The following is a 24,485-nucleotide window of genomic DNA, read 5'->3' on the forward strand; positions in this document are numbered from 1 at the left end:
GCCTTGACTGGGTAAACCTGTATTAACTGTCAAAATACATCTATCAATCAAGAGCAAAGTGCACATTTTCCATGGAAATGACACTAAAAATAAATTTTGACCCTGGTAAAGTGTAAATTGGCAGCTAGAATTGCATTTGAAAGCACAATTATGGAACTGGGAATACAGTTAAAAGATCAAAGCTTCCACTAGATGTTCCCTCGACCATCTTTCTATCCACGTCATCACCATCACGGCTTCTGATACCTGTCAGCCAGGAGCAGGTCTGTGGCCAGTCCACAGGCTGGCAGCTGGCCTCACACGGCATGGGGCAAGCTTCATGGGGCAACCCCAGAGGAAGGGGTTCCTTTCAACAGTTTGGTTCCTAAAGCCCTAAATGTTCGGAAGACTGAATATAACAAAAGAGGGATATTAATCTCTCTCACACACTCACAGCCATAATTTTTCTGTGCCTAAACCTTTGGCAGTGCACAAATTTAGGTCTGAGCATCATGGAATAAGCGCACCAAGCTGCTCTCTCCCTTGGGGTTGTCATGGAACTTCTAACCAAGGGGAAGCACGCTTTCCTTCTTGAATGAACTGGAGCGTAAGCTACGCCAAGTTGGAGAACCTTCTTTTGGGGGCAGAGTTTGCTGCTTCTGCCAAGAACAAGAGAGAACAGAGTATAGTCATTTTATTGGTATCAAGTGATTCTCCTCAAAGGAAATACCCACCGAAGAAGCACCACAGCCACTGAGAGCCTCGAAACAGTGTTTTCGAGGATCCGGTTCAAGGGCTGTGAATGGTACCACTGAATCACTGAGCACTCATCTGGCACAGGATATTACGCCCGCTGAAATCATGATTAAGAGAACTCTAATCCTAAAGTGAATACAGTGTTCTTTTGATCCAAACAAGATGTTCCTATTTGTTACTTTAAGTCAGAGGTCTTGAGTTATCGGCGGTTGGCAGTTCTCAATTTCTCTGCAGAGCATTTCCCCAGAAATGCCAGACCATCATCATGGAACGTGCCTCAATAAAACTTTGTTTCTAATGGGACTGCCTTGTCATCCCAAAGAAATAAGCCAGACTGAAAACCATACCTTCCAAACAGACAAATAAATGAAGATGGGTAACCTTTTCATACCAGCTTTTATAAGAAAATGATAAGAGTCATCTTCTCTCCCTTGTCACATCTCTCAGAAGATAACCAAAGGTTGTTGATATTTTCTACTTTTTTATTTGTTTACGTTTCCATTGCTTTCTTCTTAGCCTACACAGCAAGTGAGAAGAAAAGAAAATAGGAAATAGGAAAAGAAAACCGACCTCTCTACACCACTTCAACAACAATATTGTCTTTGAGGGCACTGGGTTTTACCTGAATCAATTACGGGCTTCCTTCTATATCCAGTCATTGAAGTAAACAAACTTCTTCCTTTTATCAAGTCAGAGAAACTAAAATGTACAGTTTGTGTTGAAATAACACACTCATCATCGTCAGGTGTGAGGACACTCCCAAGAATTTGAAGATTTTCCTACTTGCCATTGCTAGAGGAAAACTGGATTAGCAAGAGTAAGAGGAGGGTTGGGGTGATTTAGGTTTATATTTACTGAGTGCATGCTCAGTAGCTCAGGCATGTCCAGCTCTTTGCAACCCCATATGGACTGTAGCCCACCCGTTTTCTTTTCCAGACAAGAATACTGGAGTGGGTTGCCATTCCTTTCTGCAAGGGATCTTCCCGACCCAGGGACTGAACCCACATCTCCTGCATTGGCAGGTGGATTATTTACCACTGAGCCATTACTGGGAATGTCCTGTTTAGAAGGGAAAATGGGAATGAGTCTGAGTGTGCCAGGAAATGTGATGGTTAGGTGAGCCTGGGGCTGAGGACACCTTGGTTGCGCGTCTGGTTGTCCAGCACATGAACTGAAGGCTCTGAGTGCTGGGGCACTGACGACGGTGACTGCATCCTGCTCCCTGAACAAGACACGACACGGCAGCCACAAGCTCACATGCTCCAGGGAACACATGTTTTCGGGAGAGGACTTTCTGGGTCACATATAGTTAAAATACTTAAGACCTGACAGTTGATGTGATGATTTTAGCAATTTTATTTAAAGGATTTTTATTGGTAAGTGAAGTTTTCAGTTATTCCAAGACTGATTTGATATTATACACCCAAAAAAAGCCATATGCGAAGTATCTGTTCCCGGCTAAACAGATTGCCATCTCCTGTGATGTCCAAGTTTCGGGTCAGCATTCACTGTTGAGATCACTGTGGCCCCCTCAGATGTGGCAAGCAGTTGTAGTGAAGAGCTCCCACTTGTCGGGATAGGGGTACAGATCAGCCCGTCAGAGCTCACAGTAAAGAGCTTTTTGGAACACGGTTCCAACCAGCATTTTCCCTTTGTACACAGAAGCAACCGTACTTCCATGTAACACTTTACCATCTTCTGCATAAACCACTGTAACTCTGGGTTCTTCTGCTAAAATATTCTGGATTTGGAGCACCTATCCAAAAATAACATTACATTAGTATTTTTTAAAGTCACTCAAGACATAACTTTAAATATGGGGTCATTTCTCCATAAGAAGAGACTTTTAGGTGAACCGTATTTTGTTCCAAAATGACTCTCTATAGATATCTATTTCCTCATTGGCAAAAACGACAGATTCTGATCAGATCATCTTTAACAAAGATAGACACTCTAAAGACCTATAGAAGCAAGAACCGAAAGACTGTAACATAGCCTGGGTATGGGACCATAAGGAGCACTGTGGTTCACTGCAGGATGGAGCTGGGGTTACTCAGTAAGTGTCAAAGTATTGCCATGCTGGAATTCAGGCCAGTTTTTGTGTATTTTCAGGTAAGCTTGGAATTTGGATGTTTACACTCAATTCTTGGTTTTTAAATATGGGAATAAAAACAAAACAAAACAAAAGACTGTTGCCCAAAAAGAACATACCTCTCCTCCACACTCATTATTCCTCTGAACTTAAGGTCCCAACTCCTAGTATGTAAGATTTTATGAGTTTGGTTTCCTTCCTTTAGTTGAGCAGAAACGATTATGTCATTAGCAGCAGTAGAGTAGTATTCAAGTTGACTACACAAGATAGGCAATATGTGACAATTTGGGCCAATGAAATGGTAATTTTAGATGATTCGCACACTATCAGAAGCTCGCTGTAAGGCAGGAGCGCAGGGCTGTATTTGGGATCTTCTGCTTACTGTGTGTTTCTGTTTGTAGAATGAGGTGGGTGGGCCTCTGCGCTGTGCTGGCTATGTCGCTGCAGTCCTGTCTGACTCTGGGCGACCTTATGGACTGCAGCCCACGAGGTGCCTCTGTCCATGGGATTCTCCAGGCAAGAATACTGGGGTGGGTTGCCATGCCCTGCTCAGGTGGGACTACATTAACTCCAAATTCCCTTTCATCTTTAAGTTGGTGTTCTTCTAAAGGCTTTAAGATAAAATACAGTGACCTGAAGAACTGATACTGACATACAGAAACGCTGAATATGACAGATTAGGAAGGCTTGTGCTTGATTGAAAGGTCCATGCGCCCATGTAAAAGGACCACTCCAAAACAGCTGGCACCAAAAACAGATGTTTTAGGAAATTGCTAAAGCATTCACATGTAGTACTTTACTTACTGGGAAATAGTTGATGGTGCACCTTGGCTTTAGGAAACCACTTTCTATTAAAACTAAGTCAGTCTTCTGTGGGGCAGTGCATTAGATAATGGATGGTTATTACTTTTTGCTATTCTTTACCCGATTCATCATTAGAAAGGAAGCATTTTTTTTCTAAAACAGGAAACTGAGTCCGTGCTATAGCAAACGGTTCAAGTTCACCAAATGAGCTAACAAGCAAGAGCAAATTAGAATCTAACATTCTGCCCAGTTCTGAACAGTGCACACGCCACAGCATACATTTCCTCAATTCTACTGAGCGCGCCCTACAGCAGTCCTAATAGCTAAGAACTAGCAGAAGGCACAATGGATTGCCATTCACCGTAATCACAGTTGTCTTGTAAACCCAGAGAAAAGGTTATGAAGGGCCCACATGTAATTGGAAATACATATTTGGCTTTTGTTTCTTATCCAAGAGACACAGGCTTAAAAAAATTTTTTTAGGGGTGAAGGGTGGAATGAGACTGACTCCTAAAGCTTTAAAAAGAATGCGTGCTCAGTTGCTCAGTCATGTCCAACTCTGCAACCCCATGGACTGGAGCCCCCCAGGCTCCTCTGTCCGTGGGATTCTCCAGGCAAGAATACTGGAGTGGGGTGCCATTTCCTCCTCCAAGGGAGCCCCTTAAAAAGAATACATAACAGTAAACCATGCCAAAAAGTATGTGTACTTGATGTAAATAGCCAGCATAATTAGTACAAACTGAAAACCGACTAGAAAACCCTCGTTAAGTCACAGTAGACATTCAAATGCTCATGGCAAAGGGAGTTTCAAGTTCCTGGTTGCACTGTCAAAATAATCCACTGAGAACGAGACTGATGACGTGACTAGGGTCTGTGGGTACTAAAACTAAGACAGAAGAGGTCTTTCAAGCTCAGATCTTCCCTGCAAGGATTCCTGTTCCCATCTGCCTGGAAGGTTTGGAGGGGATGGCGTCTCTGCTTTGCAGCTGCTCTATTATATGAACTGGCAAAGGCACTGGCACGCAGGAAAAGGGTGTTGAACAGGAAGGCAGGTAACACACACATTAAGACCATAACAATGTGGTCTGTTACATTTTTTAAACTATTGTGAATGGCCAAATTGGAGAAACTCACTACTGAAATAAAGATATGGAGCCCAATCCAGGGCTGGCTGTCCTAACCCAGCCCTCCAGACTCATCCTCCACTCCGCTCAGCCTTTCCAGAGCCTGCTCAGGGCTCCCTCCACCTCCCAGTAAAGGTTGACAGGAAGCAGCAGCAGAGAGGGATGGGCAGACTGAGAAGCAGGCGGAATGTTTGCCGCCCCTCACACCCCCACCCCATGTGGGGCCATGACCGCATCTGGTTGGCTCCATCCCTCAACCAGAGGTCAGGTTCCCTCCCAGCACCCTCTCCACACACAGCTCTGGTAACCATGCCTACCTCCCATGGTAGCCCTGGGGTACCACGTTACCCTTCCCCGTTCATTTCCCCACCTGTGCCCACACCCCTGTACATAGCGCCCTCATTAAACCTCCCAAATCACCCAGTTTACAGGTACCATCTGTCTCCACCTAGACTCTGTCTCAAATGCCTCCCAAAGTCAAATTCCATCTTTATCTGATAATTTAGGTCATCTATCCACGTCTCCCTTTTATTTGCACATATAATTGAAATTTATGTTTTCAACAGAAAGCTAGCTGGGAATGAGGGCACTGATATGATTCTTTCCTCAAACTAACCTCTGATCCAGGAGGATTCTCTGGGTCATAGGAGAAGATTTTCAAGCCATTGGGGTGGCAGCCAACCCACAGGTCCCCTGTCACAGGGTCCACGGATATGTTATCCACGAGCGTGTCACAGTCCAGAGACTTGTAGATTAGAACCACAGGGAGAAAGAAAACAAGCAACAGAAAACTTGAGAGGAGATGGAGCAATACATTAGAGAAAGCTATCGTGGCGTCCTTGGGCACCATACACCTGCTCCAGGGATGAGACATGTCTGCTCCCCTGACCCATCTCACTAGCACTCAGGGAATTCCTCTAGCTCTCCATCTGTGTTAGTATTTTGCCATTTTCTAGAACACGAGGGAAGGGGAAGATCAGAAAAACACAAGAAAAAACTATTAAAAGTGATATGAAAGCATTTGGACTAACATCTGTGCATGAACTTAAAACCGAAAGTGAAAAAAAATGTTTCTCAGTGCAGCATAAAACAGTTCCTTCTAAAGCAGCATGTGCAAATGATATTTTTATAAGCATTCTGAAAACAACCAGGAAATGTGGATTCATTTCTGATGAGAGCATCAGTGAAGTGTAGGCGCTTCTTTAATGGCTAATCATAGGCTGTGCAGCCAGAGCAGAAATGGTCACCCGGGGTCTAATTTGTGCCTTGAAGTTGAGGAAAACTTTCTTCTTCAGCTTCCTGATGTTATTCGACTCCCTGTTCTTCTGCTGTTTATTTTCTAAATATAAGTTGCGAGCATGTGTTGACTGCACAGATTGCTGTCCCGGCTTTGTACCAGGATCATAAATAATACCAGAGATTCTTAATCCCGTCATTCATCATCTTGGCTGCCTTCTACTGGGGAGAAATCACATCTATTTGCCTACCTCTAACTCTCAGTTGGATAAACAATCTCTACCATGTGCCTCAAACAGAGGCCAGCAGACCTCAGTGCCCAGAGAGCCTGGAATAACGGGCGGCAACTCATTGCAAAGGCCAGAGCATGGTCAGACAACTGTGGGAACCCTGTGCTTTCCTCAGAACGAGAGCTCTCCGCACCTGGCCGTGAGGGACAAGGATGCTAAGGGGCATCCTTTTCACCTTCATGCAGTGCCGTAACTCATTCCTACCCTGGAAACAGGCACATTTGGCCAAGGGACGTGGTGGAGTAAATGTTCTCTGGCCAAAATCATCTCCAAGTCTTTTCCATCCCCAAACCCCATCTACCCCAGTGTCAGGCATTCTAGGCTGATACATTAAATTCCTTTTTTTTAAATCAGAGCATAATTGCTGTTCAATGTTGTGTTAGTTTCTGCTGTATAATGAAGTGAATCAGCTATCTATCTATCTATCTATCTATCTATAGGGAGGAGATATGTGTGTGTGTGTGGGGGGGGGGGTGAGTGTGTGCACGTGTGTATTATCCCCTCCCTCTTGAGCCTCCCTCTCACCCCCAGCTGCCGTCCCACACCTCTAGCTCATCACAGAGCATTGAGCTGAGCTCCCTGCGCTTTCCAGCAGGTTCCCACCAGCTGGCTGTGTCACACAGGGTAGCACAGGTAAGTCAGAGCTCCTCTCTCAATTCGTCCCACCCTCCCCTTCTCACTGCATCCGCATGTTGGTTCTCTACATCCCTGCCCTATTGCCCTGCAAATCGGTGCATCTTTCTGTGAGGAAAATGTTTGTCTCGGGGCGCTGCTACTATCTTTGGAAGGGGTCATGGCCAACCAGTGAATTCCACAGCAGATAAAAACTTGCAGAGATGAGGGTAGGCAGTGAGAGTGGGAGAAGGACCCAGAAGCCGAGGGTCCCATTCATTCTTCACACCAGTAACAAGCTCCTGCCACGGGCACCAGCAAGAGCTGGACGGTCCAACAGGGAGCCCATCTTGGCCTCAGCAGTAAACTCTTCCCTTGCAAATCCATGATTCCCAGCAATACCAACTCACCAAAACGCAGGTACAGACCATGGGTCACACTTCCACAAAGTCCAGTGGAAACTTTGCATTCCTTGGTCAAGGAAACTTAATAAATGATTCTCTTTGGGGAGAACGGTATCCTCTATTAACAAACATCCCAGTTTTTAGAGAACTGGAACTCACTGAAGTGAGACTAATTCATTGACTGTGTCTTGGAACATGTTTTGAAGAAGGGATCATTTTTACTGTGGTGAAATACGCATAACATGAAACTGGTCACTTTAACCATTTTTCAGTGTACAACTCAGTAGCATCAGGTACATTCAAAATGTCATGAATCCACCACCTTCCATTTCCAGACCCTTTCATCATCCCAAACAGAAGCTGTACCCAGTAGCTCCCCATTCCTCCCTTCCCCATCCCCAGGTCACCCTTGTCCTACTCTCTCCTTACAAATTTGCCTCTTCTAGGTACCACATATAAGTGGAATCATAGAACATTTGTCCTTTTGTGTCTAGCTTAAGGACTTTTATGCTAAGTATTCTTAGCATAATAACTTCACCTAGCATGTCTTCAAATTCATTGGTGTTCTAGCATGAATCACTCTGTTCCTTTCCAGGGCTGAGTAATATTTCATTCCATGTCTACACTACACTTAGGCCACAGACCCATCCACATTTCATCACAAATTCTAATAACAACCCAGCTGGTTTGTCAAATTTCTTGGCACTCCAGTAGTAATCAACTGGGCTTGATTAACATGACCTCCAAGAAAAGAATGACATCACCTAGCTGAGGAGAGGGGCATCTCACCTGAATCATTGTGTCAGGACACCAGCAGGATTTTCTGCCAGCAATGGAGCCACACCTGAAATAAACTTTGCCCTCAGTCGACAGGAGTAGCACCTTTATCGTTCGCTGTTGCATGTACTTTGGATGGGGTTTTAGTCTTACAAAATCCTTTAAGTTTCAATTTGCAGAAGCATCTATTGTGATAACCACAATTTGTTTTTATCCCTTCAGCCAGTCTGAGTGTGTGAAATTCCATTTTACTGCAGCAAATACCAAACTGTCACAGCCCTGTCAATGATTTTTAATGTCAAACATGATATTACATTTGATGTGGTTTCAAGGCAATTTTCTCGGAATAAAGCCCCTCACGATGGTCCCTGATACACGCTGATGGGCACAGTCACAGGTGACCGTGCTTCACAGTGCCGTGGGCGGTGCTGGCCGGGGAGAGGGACCTCTGCGTCTTTCCAAAAGCATCACTTTCATGATGCTCTGCTTTACACATACTTCTTCTTTCTGCTCCTTGTGTTTTTGCCCCTTTTGATCCAAACCTTCAGAGTGGATCAGAATTGGTACAGGTAGAGATGAATCCCTGAAGAATGCCCAGCCCCGGCTTGTTAATTTAACAATTAATTTGTTGAGTGCCTACTGGGTGTGGGGACTGTCCCTGGAACACACAGAGAAAGTATCCGTCCTATGGTACTTATACCCTAGTGGGACGGGCAGACAGACACTGGGGAGCAGAAGGAAAATATGAATGTGAAACGTGTTAGCAAAGGATGCTGAAGGGAAAAAAATAAAGCCATAGAAGAGATAGGAAGGGTGTGTGTGTGCACGCGCGTTTGTCTAGGGAGAGGCAGAGTTGTGAGTTAAGATTTAGGCAGCCAGGGAAGGCCTCGCTGAAGTGACATTTTAGGGAAATCTGGAAAGATGTGAAGGAGAGGGGCGTGAAGACCTGGAGGAAGAATACCTGAGCAGCGGGACAAGCGCCCCATCCTGAGGAAGGACACTGCCAGGAGAGTTCCAGAAATGCTCAGGCACGAGCGGCTCAGCAGCAGGGGCGAAGGTTGGAGAGAGGCGGTGATGTGACCACCCGGTGCCCGGGCTTTGTAAATGCTGTGCTGAGTGCTGCTGTGTGCAAGCTGAGGCTCTTGTCTGTTCCATCAACATGGAGGAGGAAAGAGGGGAAGGAGGGAAGGAGGAAGGGAGAGGGGAGGGAAGAGGGAAGTGAAGAACAAACTTCCAAGCCGGACATTGTCTAGAACAGAGAGAATCAAAGTTGCACAGACGGTCTGCCGCTTCCCACTTTCCGCTGAGCAAAAGTGAACAAGTCCCGACGCCGCGGATGCCTCCTAAAAAGGAGTGAAAAACTGGTTCTCTCCCACTCCGATTAGACAATCCTTCTTCCTCACTTCTAATCTCACAAATCAATTAGAATCTAGTTATCACCCCACAAACTTATAATGTTAATACATCTTACCTTCAATGGAGTTAAAGTCCGATTAGCATGCTTTTCATACACGTGAATCTTATGAGCCAGCAATTCAGCTATATAGACATACCTTCAAAGAAGAAAGAGCTACATCAAAGCCCATGAAGGGAAACAATTCAGAAGGTTACCATGAGGGCATAATAACCCTTCCTGGGGGAGAACTTTGCTTAGAGCCTGGAAAACGGAAGCTGTCTCCAAACACACCGGATTCTGAAGGAACTCAATGAGTTGACAGCACACGGGGGAGTTTGAATCCCTGAAAAGTTATTTCAAAAGATGGGAAACTAGTTGGCCCTCACTAATAGTCAAGGAACTTAACTCTAATGCCAGTTCTCAGCATCTGCCAGCAAAAGCGCGACATCGCTTTTCTTGGTTGGTCAACATAATGGCAAGCGCTGGGTTCTGCATTGCATCCTCTTGTTTTAGGCCACAGAAAATATAAGAGAAGACAAGCGCTTGGCCTGGATCTAAGAGAAGACTCCCTCCCCTCTACGTGAGGACAGTGTCACATTCATCATAAAGATCTCTGGCAGTCTAAGCACAGGGCCTCCCAGAACAAAGAGGGAAATGACTGCGTGATTATCTGCTATCTTTGAAGACCAGGAGATGATATGAGTAACTGAAAAGTGTTCTGCTTTCTCTATATAAGTTACTACCCTCTGAATATGTTACTAAGCCTCTAAGTATGTTACAAATGCTTAATGATAGGAGATGAGGAGGATTTTATACATACACCAGTCTTATCAAAGTGTGGTCCCCAGACCCAGTGTTGGTCTGTGAATTGTTTCAGAATGACCACCAGAAAATAACAAGAATCAACTACATCACTAAGCATACTTATGAAGCTGACTTTTCCCCATAGTAACACTTCTAGATGAAGGAAGCAGTGGCTTGATTTACATTTTGGTACAAACTTTCTGTCAAGTCACAAACCAGCGCTATGGATATAAACATACCCATAAATTGTTAATCTCATGATACAGTCAAAAATCTTCCTTCAAAGCAGGCAAAACCATACTAAATGTTTTTTGTATGTACCCCCTCTTGAAATGCACTCCCCTCACAAAGGAATTTAAAAGAGTATGCACGCTCAGTTGTTCATTTGCATCCAGCTCTTGTGACCCCATGAACTAGCCCCCCAGGCTCCTCTGCCCATGGGATTCTCCAGGCAAGAATACTGGAGTGGGTTGCCACGCCCTCCTCCAGGGGATCTTCCCAACTCAGCGATCGAACCCGAGTCTCTCGTGTCTCCTGCATTGGCAGGCGGATTCTTTAACACTGCACCACCTGGGAAACCTTAAAAGAGTATGCCTTCACAAAACAGTAAATTATGATTTGATATATTTTATCCCCTGGAAATTAAGATATTTTACATTTTCCCCAATTTCTTTTTACTGGGACAACATGCTAGAATGTATCCCCTTTTTCAGAAGATGAATATGCTCTAAATATGAGCATATTTAGATTCAAATGAGAATCTAGGGACAAACGTGGTATTTTAAGGTGTTCACGTACTTGTGGTCAGGTGACATGCTGATTCCATTAGCTAAATCAAATCCACTGGCCACCACTCGAACGTCATCTGGACTGTAGTAAACAACATTTGACCATGCTAGACCCAAATATAATTCCCAGGATCTCATGTACTGGTCCACAAAATAGTGATCGTTGGTGGCATAGAAGTGTTCACGGCCCACAGCAACAAGGTCATTCAAACTGCAATTGAAACACACACATGTGACTCAGGCAGGTGACGGCACAGAACCTGACAAGCTTATACGTTGGCGCTCATGAATGCATACTCGTGAAATCAGGCTGTGCGATGGAGCCTGCACGACAACTGGTACAGCCCAGGATTATGTGCAATCAGTCCCGCCTACACAACCCTCCAAGACAGTAATCACCCGAGGAAACCCTAAGAGGTCATTACAGCAACGGAACAGAAAAAACCTATTAACTGTATCATGGAAAAAAGTGCTCTGGGGTGTGTGTGTGTGTGTATAGACAGACTAAACTCCACAGACATTAAATTAGTCCAGGAATCATTATCCAGGCCACATTTGTTTATGCTCATATAGAGCAGTTCAAGGCAGCACCAGGCAGTGGGAGAAAACCCAGCAATCTTGAGACTCGCTTTTTAGTTACAGCTATGCTACATGGAACAACAGACTGGGTCCAAATCGGGAAAGGAGTACAAGGCTGTACATTGTCACCCTGCTTGTTTAACTTGTATGCAGAGTACATCATGCGAAATGTTAGGCTGGATGAAGCACAAGCTGGAATCAAGATTGCTAGGAGAAATATCAATAACCTCAGATATGCAGATGACACCACCCTTACGGCAGAAAGTGAAGAAGAACTAAAGAGCCTCTTGATGAAAGTGAAAGAGGAGAGTGAAAAAGTTGGCTTAAAACTCGACATTCAGAAAACTAAGGTCATGGCATCTGGTCCCATCACTTCATGGGAAATAGACGGGGAAACAATGAAAACAGTGAGAGACTTTCTTTTCTTGGGCTCCAAAATCACTGTAGATGGTGATTGCAGCCATGAAATTAAAAGACACTTACTCCTTGGAAGAAAAGCTATGACTAACCTAGACAGAGACATTACTTTGCCAACAAAGGTCCATCTAGTCAAAGATTTGGTTTTTCTAGTAGTCATGAATGGATGTGAGAGTTGGACCATAAAGAAAGCTGAGCACTGAAGAAATGATGCTTTTGAACTGTGGTGTTGAAGAAGACTCTTGTGAGTCCCTTGGACTGCAAGGAGATCCAACCAGTCCATCAAGGATGGACTGAATATTCGTTGGAAGGACTGATGTTGAAACTGAAACTCCAATACTTTGGCCGCCTGGTGCAAAGAACTGACTCATTGGAAAAGACCCTGATGCTGGGAAAGATTGAAGGCAGGAGGAGAAGGGGAAAACAGAGGATGAGATGGTTGGATGGCATCACTGACTCAATGGACATGAATTTGAGTAGGCTCCGGGAATTGGTGATGGACAGGGAAGCCTGGCGTGCTGCAGTCCATGGGGTTGTAAACAGTCAGACACAACTGAGCGACTGAAATGAACTGAACTGAACTGCTACTATTAGCTGTGTGATCTAGGGAAAGTTAATCATTTGACATGCCAGGGCCTCAGTTTACTTATCTGTTTAAAAAAAAAAAAGGAGGAGATGGACTGGTCTACCTTCCAGACTTACAGGGTCACTTTCAGCTGTAAAGTTTCATGATTCTAACCAGAGTGAAACACCCATGAGCGAGAACACTCAGAAATAGGATGTGGTGGCATTTTTTGTTGCTGTTGTTCTGATTTTGATTCTCTCTGTGTTACTGAAAATCTAAGCTATATGAGTCTATTTTTCTGCTTTAATAGGTACAACAGTGAGCACATAAGTGAGTCATTCTGTGCTGATTGAGGTGACAGAAGTTCCTCTGGGCCATTATCCAGGACGGAATTATCTCAGCTCCACTGCAGAGGGCGTCACGGCCCAGCACATCAGCTCTGACGCCGACCCAGGCTCCTGGGCATCTTTGATAAGCATACAGAGCCTCAGTTTTCTCATCTGCAAAGAGAGGTTAAATGATTTTCCCAAAGTCATACAACTCATTAGCATAAGACTAAGGGTCAGCAGCTTCATGTGTGGTGTTGCAGTGAGAATTACAATGAGACAATGCCTGCCGTCTGCTCTGCAGTAAGCCTGCCACTCACAAAGCCTCCATCAATGGTAACCACTGTTCCTATATGAGAAAGGGGGTCTAGGGATTTAGGATTAGTCTGTATGGGCTTCAGGCAGAAGCTTGCAAAGATGGTTTTTTTTTCTTTTCTTTTTTAAAGGCAAATGTATGGAATTAGTATTTTTTTAACCCTTTGCTGTTTTTCATTTTAAAAAGAGAGCAGAGCAGAAAGGTTTAGAGTCATAGCTTTGAAATCTGATGGGCTCCATTTGAATCCTCCATTTATTGCTTGTTCTCAACACGGTATGCGGCCATGGCGTGTCAGTATGCTCTGAGCCTGTCCCTATTTTGGAAGGTTGGGGTATGAATAAAATGAAATAACAAATCAAAGACCTTGGCACAATGCCTGGCATATAGTACATGATCAGTGATGACCAATAATATTCTTATTAATAACCTGTTCTATGATAATAGATTAGTCATTGGAATATTAACGCTATTCCATTGCTGTTGTTGTATTAGTCGCTCAGTTGTATCTGACTCTTTGTGACCCCATGTACCATGGCCCACGAGACTCCCCTGTCCATGGAATTCTCCAAGCAAGAATCCTGGGATGGGTTGCCATTCCCTTCTCCAGGGGATCTTCCCAACCCAGGGGTCAAACCTGGGCCTACCCACAGTGCAGGCAAGATTCCTTACCATCTGAGCCACCAGGGAAGCCCATTAATGCTATAGACAGCCACATCAACAACCATCGAATACAAAGAGAAAAATATACACAGCTAACCCTTGGGTCGGGAGAGCAGAATTTTAGTTAATTGGGATACTAACTATAGTTTGGTTCTGTATTGCCAAAGATCAATGGATTTGCGATTGCAAGTAGTCATGTACGGATATGAGAGTTGGACCATAAAGAAGGCTGAGCACCGAATTGAAGCTTTCAAACTGTGGTGCTAGAGAAGACTCTTGAGAGTCCCTTTGACAGCAAGGAGATCAAACTAGTCCATCCTAAAGGAAATCAACCCTGAATAGTCATTAGAAGGACTGATGCTGAAGCTGAAGCTCCAATACTTTGGCCACCTGATGGGAAGAGTTGACTCCTTGGATAAGACCCTGAAAAATGCTGGGAAAGATTGAGGGCAGGAGGAGAAGAGGGCGACAGAGGATGAGATGGCTGGATGGCATCACCAACTCAGTAGACATGAGTTTGAGCAAACTCCAGGAGATAATAAAGGACAGGGAAGGCTGGCGTGCTGCAGTCCATGGGGTCACAAAGAGTTGGACACGACTGAGTGATTGAACAACAACAACAAAAGAAAAAAGAAAGCCCTAACCCTAGGAAATTGGACAAAACTAAGATTTCCAAGGTTAGATGGTAAAAGAAAGAAAATAAGTTTCGCTATTTCATAGCGACTCAAAGCAGAAGCTCCAGACTCAAGCTCCAGACTCCAGGATTAAAATTCCAGTGTGTCATTTACTGACAGTGCCCCCCGAAGCAGTGTCCCCAGGCTTCATTTGGTTTAAATTTAATATGGTATAGTAGTAAAACCTAATTAAGAACATTCTTGTAAAAAGCTGATGAAATAATCTGTTAAATTGGCTATTGCACCACCTGAGTTATAGCGGAATCTCATTCAGCTTTTATTCTCACCATCATTTCTACCATTAGTCCGGCTTCTCTAGTCCACACACTTTGCCCTCATTTAGATCTCGGTATTTGGCACAGTCTCCAGACACTCGGTGTCCTCATTCTCTTTCCAAAATATATTTGTTGAATGAAGGTATGAACAAACTCTCCCACCAAAAGCTGTTCTCTGAACTTTCATGCAGATGAAGACCTGGGCGGTAGTTTGTAATGGTCACCAACTGGCTAATTTGCCTTCATCCAGTAGCCTGATTTCTTGCAGTCTCAATTTCCTCAGCTTCAGCCCCATCGGGTAAGGCAAGAGAGGAAGGAGCCCTGATAACACTGAGCAGGTGCTCTGCTACATGGTTTAAAAGAAATCCAGATTTACACATTCTGAGATAATTGAGTTCTGCAGGTAAATTATTCAAATAGAGGTTAAGAATCTAAAAAGACCATAATGATTAGAGGATAAAAACTGTGTGGGAAGATAGTGTCAAATTATTTTCTGAAATCCATCATTACCTCATAAACAGGGCTTCCCTAGTGGCTCAGCAGGAAAGAACCTGCCTGCGATGCAGGAGACGTGAGTTCCATCCCTGGGCTGAGAAGATCCCCTCGAGAAGGAAACCACAACACACCCGAGTATTCTTGCCTGCAGAATCCCGTGGACAGACGAGCCTGGAGGGCTACAGTCCATGGGGTCGCAAAGAGTCAGACATGACTTAGCGACTAAACGACAACAAAGGCAAGTGAGGATGTCAGTTTTGTGTTGGGATCAGGGATCTGCGTGTGTTTCCTTTCTCTAGACGCTGTGCTGTGCAGGAAGCTGGGATGGAGCTGGCTGTTAACCACAGAGCTGCTGTTTCAGGAATCCTGTGCAAATGACCCGCAGGAGAAGCAGCGCTGGGAGGTCTTAGAGGCACGGGATCACAGATCTCCTCTTGGGTTTGCGTTTCTTAGAAACACGTACAATTACAACTTTCACTGTAAATATCAAGAACAGATAAGCTCAAGAGGTGAAATTTGTCCATGAAACCAGTTTGGGTTTGAGATACTAAGTCTGGTTCTGCAGAAGAGCAGAGCACTTTACTGGTAAAAGCATAAAGGAACATTCTCTGGGACGAGGGGGCATAAACCAGCATCCAGCCAACCTGAGAAAGGAGGGAGGAAGAGGAGGGGTGTCTTCTCTGGAGCTTGAGTCCTCAAAAGTTTCTGTGAATGAACATCTATCTGGGGGAGTTTATGCTCATCAGAAAGGAGAGTCGCCCTCATTTACAGTCTATGGGAACTTGGATAGTGAAAATTGTATAAACTGTTATGTGAAAATTGTATAAATCTTAATTGTGTTGAATTGGCTCATGGTGCTTTCCAGGTCTACTATATCCTTCCACTTTTCTGTCTATTCATTTTATTAATTTTTGAGAGTTTGATATTGAAACTCCAACTAAAAGTCTTAATTTACCCACTTAAAAAATAATTGTATTAATAATATACAGTGAAACTATATGTAACTTTCAGTTGAGTTCAGTTCAGTCATTTAGTCATGAATGGACTACAGCTCGCCAGGCCTTCCTGTCCATTACCCACTCAAACTCATGTCCATTGAGTTAGTGATGCCATCCAACCATCTCATCCTCTGTCATCCCCTTCTCCTCCTTCCCCCAATCCCTCCCAGCATCAGGGTCTTTTCCAATGAGTCAGTTCTTCACATCAGGTGGCCAAAGTATTGGAGTTTCACCTTCAGCATCAGTCCTTCTAATGAACACCCAGGACTCATCTCCTTTAGGATGGACTGGTTGGATCTCCTTGCAGTCCAAGGGACTCTCAAGAATCTTCTCCAACACCACAGTTCAAAAGCATCAATTCTTTGGTGCTCAGCTTTCTTTATAGTCCAACTCTCACATCCATACATGACCACTGGAAAAACCATAGCCTTGACTAGACAGATCTTTGTTGACAAAGTAATGTCTCTGCTTTTTAATATGCTGTCTAGGTGGGTCATAACTTTCCTTCCAAGGAGTAAGGGTCTTTTAATTTCATGACTGCAATCACCATCTTCAGTGATTTTGAAGCCCCCCAAAATAAAGTCTGTCACTGTTTCCCTATCTATTTGCCATGCAGTGATGGGACTGGATGCCATGATCTTAGTTTTCTGAATGTTGAGCTTTAAGTAACTTTCATCTCCTGTAAATGTATTATCATACTTTCATAATTTAAAAAATAAGAAAGAGGGAAAAGAGTATTCGAAGAGGAATAAATGAAATTAAAATTTTAAAAAAGAGAAAGGAGAGTTGCCATTATCCCCCCACCCCTGCCAAAAGGAAACACTAAAAGTAGACACACCATCCCCTGGTGTTAAAGGAAAATAGGAATATGACATATCTCAGTACTTAGGCAGAAGTTCATGTCTGATGGTTTTCAGATGCAAAAGCGACTTTTCTTCTTCTTGAAATTTAAACAACTCAACTGTGGACTTAAAATCTGGATGGCTCACCACCAGCAGGTACACAGTATTATCTGAGAAGAGATTAAAAACAAAAATCGAAACATTAACCGAGCTCTCAGCTGTCAGCTCTGTCTCTAAAAAGCAATTTCTATCCACCTCCAACCAGTACTTAGGATGTCAGGCAGATGGAATATTTTCATCTCTTTGTAGAGAGAAGCATTTGTGATTGCTCCAGAGAAAAATGGCTAAAGGAAGACCCGGTGACAGTCTAAAAACCACCAGACTCCACAGGGGGAAAAAAGTCCTCAACTTTAGAATGAGCAGCCCTTGACACTAGAACTCCAAAGAGCTTATTAAGCTTTCTGCTGCAAATGGTCTCAGCAAGATGTAGCACTGAGATAAAAGAGATAAAAGATGAGAAGAATATCAATAAGAGAAGGTGTGCTCAGGTGTAATTTACACAGCGTGAGATGATAAATTCCATAAAAAGAGCACCTGAGAGATAATATCAAAGGGATTTAGCTTCCAGGAGTCGGTGCAACTCTGCGGCATGAAAGAGACCAGTGTAAGTGGTCAAGAAGGAGTGATCAGATGTTAGACCATAGTCTTTGCCTTCGGAAGCAGTGCATCTTTGGAAAGCTTTGACGTGACCAAATTGGTGTTTAAAGGAAAATAGTGTCACGTTTAGGAGGTTGAATGAAAGAAATCTGAACAGAAAAGCCAGCTATGAGACTTCCCATTAGGCCCCTTGCCAAGCAGATGTTTATTTTAATTGGTGTTAAGTGCTACAGAAGGAAAATAAAACCAGATAAAGGGATGCAGAGTAATGAGATGTTTTGTTCACGGGAGTCAGGCAAGTTCTGAGAAGATGATGCTAAAGCAGATACTGAAATGAAATGAGAGACTGAACTATATGAATATCTGGGGAAAGGGCATTCTAGGTGGAAGCAAGAGAAGGTGCAAAGGGCCCGAGGCAGGAGCTTAGCTGGAGGTTGTAGTTAGTTAGAGTAGAAGTGGGTGAAAGAGTGGGAGGATTAAAGCCACAGACACAGGAATCCAGGTTAGTCTTGCAGGGCTTAGGGTGAGGCTCCAGGGCTTACTTACAGGGGCTTTCAACCAGGGAGTATATGACTGTGGGTGGAGCAGTCATCCAGACAGGTGGAAAGAAGGGCTAGATCAGGAGGACGCTGCTTCTCTCCACACGCCTGAATTACTGCTATATCCACAGTCATATACTCCTTGGTTGAAAGTCCCCTGGAAGTAAGCCCTGGAGCCTCACCCTACTGACAGGAAAAGGCAGGAAAGGATATGAGAGGAATTTGACAGGAAGTACCAAAAGTCCCTGATGATGGCTGAGGAATATGGGAAGTGGAAATCAACCATAAGTGAGGATTAAAACCCAGATTCATGTTTTGCACAGCAGAATCCACCTCTAGGAATTTATCATAAGCAGTCACAGAAGCTACATGCATATGAATGTTTATTCTGGCATTCGTTTTCAATGAGCATAAAGGTGGGAACAGGCTCAATATCCATCAACAGATGAACTGTATAATGGTTCTCCCATGCCACAGAATTCCAAACAGCCACTACAAAGCAGCTCTGAATACACTGTCAGGGAAAGGAATCCATGAAGCAGTGTCTAACGCAAAAGTAATTTATATGAGGACCTGTATCATATTTATGTGGTTATTTTCCCTTTTCAATTCAAAAGAGCATGCACACACCCCACATCCTATTTCTTTGCACTTACAATATTTTAAAAATAAAATATAATGTTAACAAATGGGTGAAGAAATCACTGAAAGGGAAATACATATGTATGTATATAAATTTCAATAGATATATATATGGAAGAAGGGAAGCCACATGGAGTAAACATGAAAAAGGGAAGATAAGAGGATGCAGAATTACTTTTTAACATTTTGAGTTTAATTTGGCTGTAGGTGTTGTGTTAGTCACTCAGTTGTGTCCGACTCTTTGTGACCCCAAGGACTGTAGCCCACCAGGCTCCTCTGTCCATGGAATTCTCCAGGCAAGAATACTTGAATGAGTTGCCATTCTCTTCTCCAGGGGATCTTTCCAACCCAGGTAGTGAACCCAGATCTCCTGAGGGTCCTGCATTGTAGGCAGATTCTTTACCACTAAGTGGACAACAGTATAATAAGAGGGAAGGAAGGAGGGGAAGAGCTGCGAGAGAGAGTTTCTTAATACGGACATTGCTGGTGGCTTTCAAGGCAGCAATTTTAGTCCCCCCGTTGCAGAAAAGTCTGCAAGGACCAAGGAAGGGATTGTCTGATGGAGGCCATGGGGATAGGCGTGGTTCTCAACCCTGGTCTTACGTTCTTATCTGCTGGAGAGCTTGCAACAAGCACTCCCACTCAAGCCTCCCTCAGACCAACTGAATCAAAATATCTGGGGCTGGGGCCTGGGCATCAGACTTTTTAAAACTTCTTGGGTGCTTGTGAGCACAACCAGGGTTGAGAATTAATGTAGAGACCAAGGCAATGGCTGCAAAAAGAAGGGAAGAAATCAGAGGAAAGCATAATGGATGGGGCAATTTGTCAAACTGTGGAGAAACTGAAGACAAACAAAGGAACCAGTGGGTAGCAACATGTTGAAGGTGACTGGCGGTGGATCTCTAGGCTGCAGGTGTCTGCTGTTGTAAACACCTGGATCTGTATAATTGTTTAAAATGGAAAAACTCATTCCTATTAGGGCTGAATATTATTACTATGGTAATTATAGGGATTATGTGAATGTTGCTATTTTTAAAAATTAGGTGATTTGCAAATCTCAAGTATTTTAGCATTCTGAAGGATTTACATGGTTATGTTTAATTCATCTAGGAGGTAAGTTTAAAACCCAGAGTGAGAACATGATTCATGACTGTACTTTAGTTGGATGAAAAGAAATATTCATTCATTAACATTTTTCTGTTTTTTTTTTTTAATTTGGTTTTATTTTTAATAGACATTGAATTCGTTACCTTCATCTGTGAATGTGCTAATGCCATGAGGGTTAAATGAAGACGCATCAAAGTTACTTCCAGTCATCTTCAGTTCCAACACTGTAGGATCCTCTTCGTTCATGTCCATCAGAAGTATTTTTCCAGGCTTATCAGGTTCAAAGCTTTTTACTCCAGGATATCGTAATCCCTTATAAAATAACAGAGGAGAAAACTTTACAAATACTTTACTTTTTACTGTACAAATACTTTAAATGCTGATGGAGGTGGTAGACAGCACATGGGTTCAGCACCGTCTGGTTCAGGCTGCAAGCCACATGGCAAGCCTACTAGCTGGCTTGGGCAAGCAGATCTTGGGGGTCTCTGGAAGTCACATGCTCCCAGGCGACCCCACATAATGGGCACAGACCCTTCCATCACCAGCTGCAAAGCATGTGTGCTGAATATCACAGCTACCAACCCATGATGACGATTAAAAAAAATAAAGAGCAGACGAAAGAGGCATTTACTAACAAGCTTCAGTAATATAAGCAAGGAACACAGAAGAACACGGGTTATGGATCATCCCCTGGCAGGTTTCATGGAAGCATCTCAGAAACAAAGGTTTAGGGTTGGGGTCTAATCACTCCAGGGAGAAACTCCTTCCTTAGCTTGAAGGTAGAATAGCGCAGCTACTATTTGTTTTAGATAGTGGGGTCCTGTGTAAGTTTTAATGGTAATTTATATTCTTTTGCTTAAAAAAAAAAAGTTTGTAAGATACCTCTTCAGAGGACGATCAGTCTTCATAGGAGAAAACTGGATGAAATAAATTACAACAGGCAGCAAAGGATTTTCAGTGGCTGGATGACTTGAATACTGTATTCTATCAATTCTGTTATCCTTCATTAGGGTGATGACTTTTGTTTTTGAGCTTTATCATCTACCACAATGATCTGTATGCAGGAGAGTTTCACAACACGGGGGCTTTTCTTTCCAAAAGTTTGGAAATTGTGGCATGACCTACTAACATCTTAAAGTTAAACGGCTTATTCCAAAAAGTGTAAAAAGAAGGATTAAAATCTAAATGATATGTGAGGGGGAACACGCACGCGCGCACACACACACACACACTCAAGTCAGCAGCTATTTGAGTACACTGCTTATGTTCTTCAAGGAACAGACAGATGAACGGGAAGCCGTTCTTGAACTCACTGGACTCAAGTTGTCACAGTGGAAGATAAGGGAACGCAGGAGCTCAGTGTATCCACAGGAATACAAACCTGCGTAGAACACATACGATCATAATCGTAACACCAGTATGAATGTCTACACAGGTTGTCTTTTGAACCATATCACCGCTCATTTTATTTGAAGATGGGCATTGGTATAAAGAAGGCTGAAATGAAAGGCAAGCTGCTGGTCCTAGAAAATGGTTCCGAGCACAGGAAATGAAAGGCAACACTTACGGTGCTAAAGAAAGCGAGTCCATTGGGAAGTATCTCCAGGTCTTCAGCGCCAGTTTCTTCAAAAAAGAGCACAGACAGCACAGATTGTTTAGATTGGTGCAGGAAGTTAGGGGGCCTTGTCTTCATCACTCCCAACTTGAAAATGGGGCCACATATTTAGTTCTTCTTTGATAGGTTCAGAATAAATCATTGTTTCCTTTATGTATTCAAATTGATTCCTATGATTATTTAAAAATTTAGAGATTCATATAATAAAGTGTATTTAAAACTTATACTTTTTTTTTCATGTTTATACTTTAGATTTTTTTTTTTTACTTTATTTTAATTTACAATACTGCTTTGGTTTTGCCATACAATGACATGAATCCACCATGGGTGTACATGCGTTCCCAAACATGAACCCCCCTCCCACCTCCCTCCCCATAACATCTCTCTGGGTCATCACCGTGCACCAGCCCCAAGCATGCAGTATCCTGCGTCAGACATAGACTGGCGATTCGATTCTTACATGATAGTATACATGTTACAATGCCATTCTCCCAAATCATCCCACCCTCTCCCTCTCCCTCTGAGTCCAAAAGTCCGTTATACACAGCTGTGTCTTTTTTGCTGTCTTGCATACAGGGTCGTCATTGCCATCTTTCTAAATTCCATATATATGTGTTAGTATACTGTATTGGTGTTTTTCTTTCTGGCTTACTTCACTCTGTATAATCGGCTCCAGTTTCATCCATCTCATCAGAACTGATTCAAATGTATTCTTTTTAACAGCTGAGTAATACTCCATTGTGTATATGTACCACAGCTTTCTTATCCATTCATCTGCTGATGGACATCTAGGTTGTTTCCATGTCCTGGCTATTATAAACAGTGCTGCGATGAACATTGGGGTACATGTGTCTCTTTCAATTCTGGTTTCCTCGGTGTGTATGCCCAGCAGTGGGATTGCTGGGTCATAAGGCAGTTCTATTTCCAGTTTTTTAAGGAATCTCCACACTGTTCTCCAAAGTGGCTGTACTAGTTTGCATTCCCACCAACAGTGTAGGAGGGTTCCCTTTTCTCCACACCCTCTCCAGCATTTATTGCTTGCAGATTTTTTGATCGCAGACATTCTGACTGGTAAAAACTTATACTTAATATATTTGTTTTAGTTAATGAACTAGAACTTTTTCCTCAGAGTCTGAAATCTCTTAAAGTCCATGGAAATTCACTAAATGTACAAAAGGTATAGTAATTTGAAAATAGCTTGCAGTTTTTAAAGACACAGAGTAAACTCCCCATATATGTTGACACCTAATCATTCCAAATCAAATACACTCTTTGAAAAGCCCTATTGGAAACATAAGCAAATTTCAAATGCTTTGGTTAAAGTGAGGATACATTTCATATTCTGAATATGCCTTTACAAACATCAATAAATAACTCATCAAGTTAGTTATGCTTTAAATACATGTAAATTTTTTGAATTTCAATCAATCTCAAGACATATGTGATTTTTTGGTATTAATTTTAGTGGAGATGTTCATTTTACAAATATCCAGTGATATTTAATATCAATATCATGCTTGTTTTCTAGAAAAAAAGATTGCAATTTAAGATATCTGACCAAGGTAATTGATGCTATCTGCATAAAATCATGTGGTCTAGCCTTTCTAACCACAACTGAGATAAATGATTCTAAAAAAGCAAACCCTCAAACAACAAAAGCATGAATGTCAAACAAGTTGTTTTCAAATAACAAAGCTGGTTGGTTGAAACCAGATGGGGACTTGAGTCCTCCAACCCTCCCTGTTGGCTGTCTACCAGCTTCTGTTACCCCGTCCTTTTTATCTTTGCTGAGGGGCCTGCCTCCCACAGAGGAGGCCCCCTAATTACTTTCCCAGCTTCCTTTGCAGCTAGGGCACCAGCCCGTTGTCTAGCTCTTGACTAATGAGATCTGAGGGGAAATCTACTGAGAGCTTCTGGGAAAATTTTGCCTCCAAGATATTAAAAGAGAAATGTATAAGGAGAAGGCCTGCGGTGCTGGCAAAGGTGTGCGAGGCCTTTATAAACATTTTCCCTTTACTCATTACTCTTTCTCCTTCTGTCCCTCCTCTGCCAGCTGTTCAGGTTATATTACCATAAAATCAAATGCTTCCTGACCACTGTTTCTGCTAAATGAACCAAACAAAAACACATAATCAAAAAGCAGTCAGACCCCTTGATGACAGGTTGGTAGAGTCACAGGTCAAGTAATCTGGTTTTTACAACTAACTGTTGACTTGGGGGCTTCCCTTGTAGCTCAGTCGGTAAAGAATCTGCCTGCAATGCAGGAGACTCTGGTTCAATCTCTGGGTTGGGAAGATCCCCTGGAGAAGGAAATGGCAACCCACTCCAGTATCCTTGCTTGGAAAATCTCATGGACAGAGGAGCCTGGTGGACTGCAGTCCACGGGGTCGCCAAGAGGAGCCTAGTGGACTGCAGTCCACGGGGTCACCAAGAGGAGCCTGGTGGACTGCAGTCCACGGGGTCACCAAGAGGAGCCTGGTGGACTGCAGTCCACGGGGTCGCCAAGAGGAACCTGGTGGACTGCAGTCCATGGGGTCGCAAAGAGTCGGGCACGCCTGAGCGACTAACGCGACTAACACGTTGACTTGATAATACTCTCCTGGCTAGTAGTTTTATTTTTGAACAGAATTAAATAGGTGTATTAATCAAATAACTCACAAGGTAATACTTCAAGTGGAGTATTATCAGATACTTACGCATTTGATAATACTTCCTC

The 24,485-nt window shown here is 43.2% G+C and overlaps 1 protein-coding gene across 1 annotated transcript in view; it reads right to left on the bottom strand.

Annotated features, from left to right (window-relative positions):
• Window positions 1-2,332: 2,332 nt before the first annotated feature.
• PON1 (paraoxonase 1) overlaps window positions 2,333-24,485 on the bottom strand; it is a 33,787-nt gene continuing 11,634 nt past the window's right edge. Inside the window, exons 3-9 of the mRNA XM_052638815.1 lie at window positions 21,722-21,777; window positions 20,298-20,466; window positions 17,253-17,379; window positions 11,073-11,273; window positions 9,546-9,627; window positions 5,372-5,500; window positions 2,333-2,491 (exon numbers count right to left, since the gene is read on the bottom strand). Coding sequence (XP_052494775.1) covers window positions 2,333-2,491; window positions 5,372-5,500; window positions 9,546-9,627; window positions 11,073-11,273; window positions 17,253-17,379; window positions 20,298-20,466; window positions 21,722-21,777 — 923 coding nt within the window. The remainder of the gene's footprint in view (window positions 2,492-5,371; window positions 5,501-9,545; window positions 9,628-11,072; window positions 11,274-17,252; window positions 17,380-20,297; window positions 20,467-21,721; window positions 21,778-24,485) is intronic.

The sequence above is a fragment of the Budorcas taxicolor genome, chromosome 4, assembly GCF_023091745.1.
Source record: "Budorcas taxicolor isolate Tak-1 chromosome 4, Takin1.1, whole genome shotgun sequence".
NCBI classification, from domain to species: domain Eukaryota; kingdom Metazoa; phylum Chordata; class Mammalia; order Artiodactyla; family Bovidae; genus Budorcas; species Budorcas taxicolor.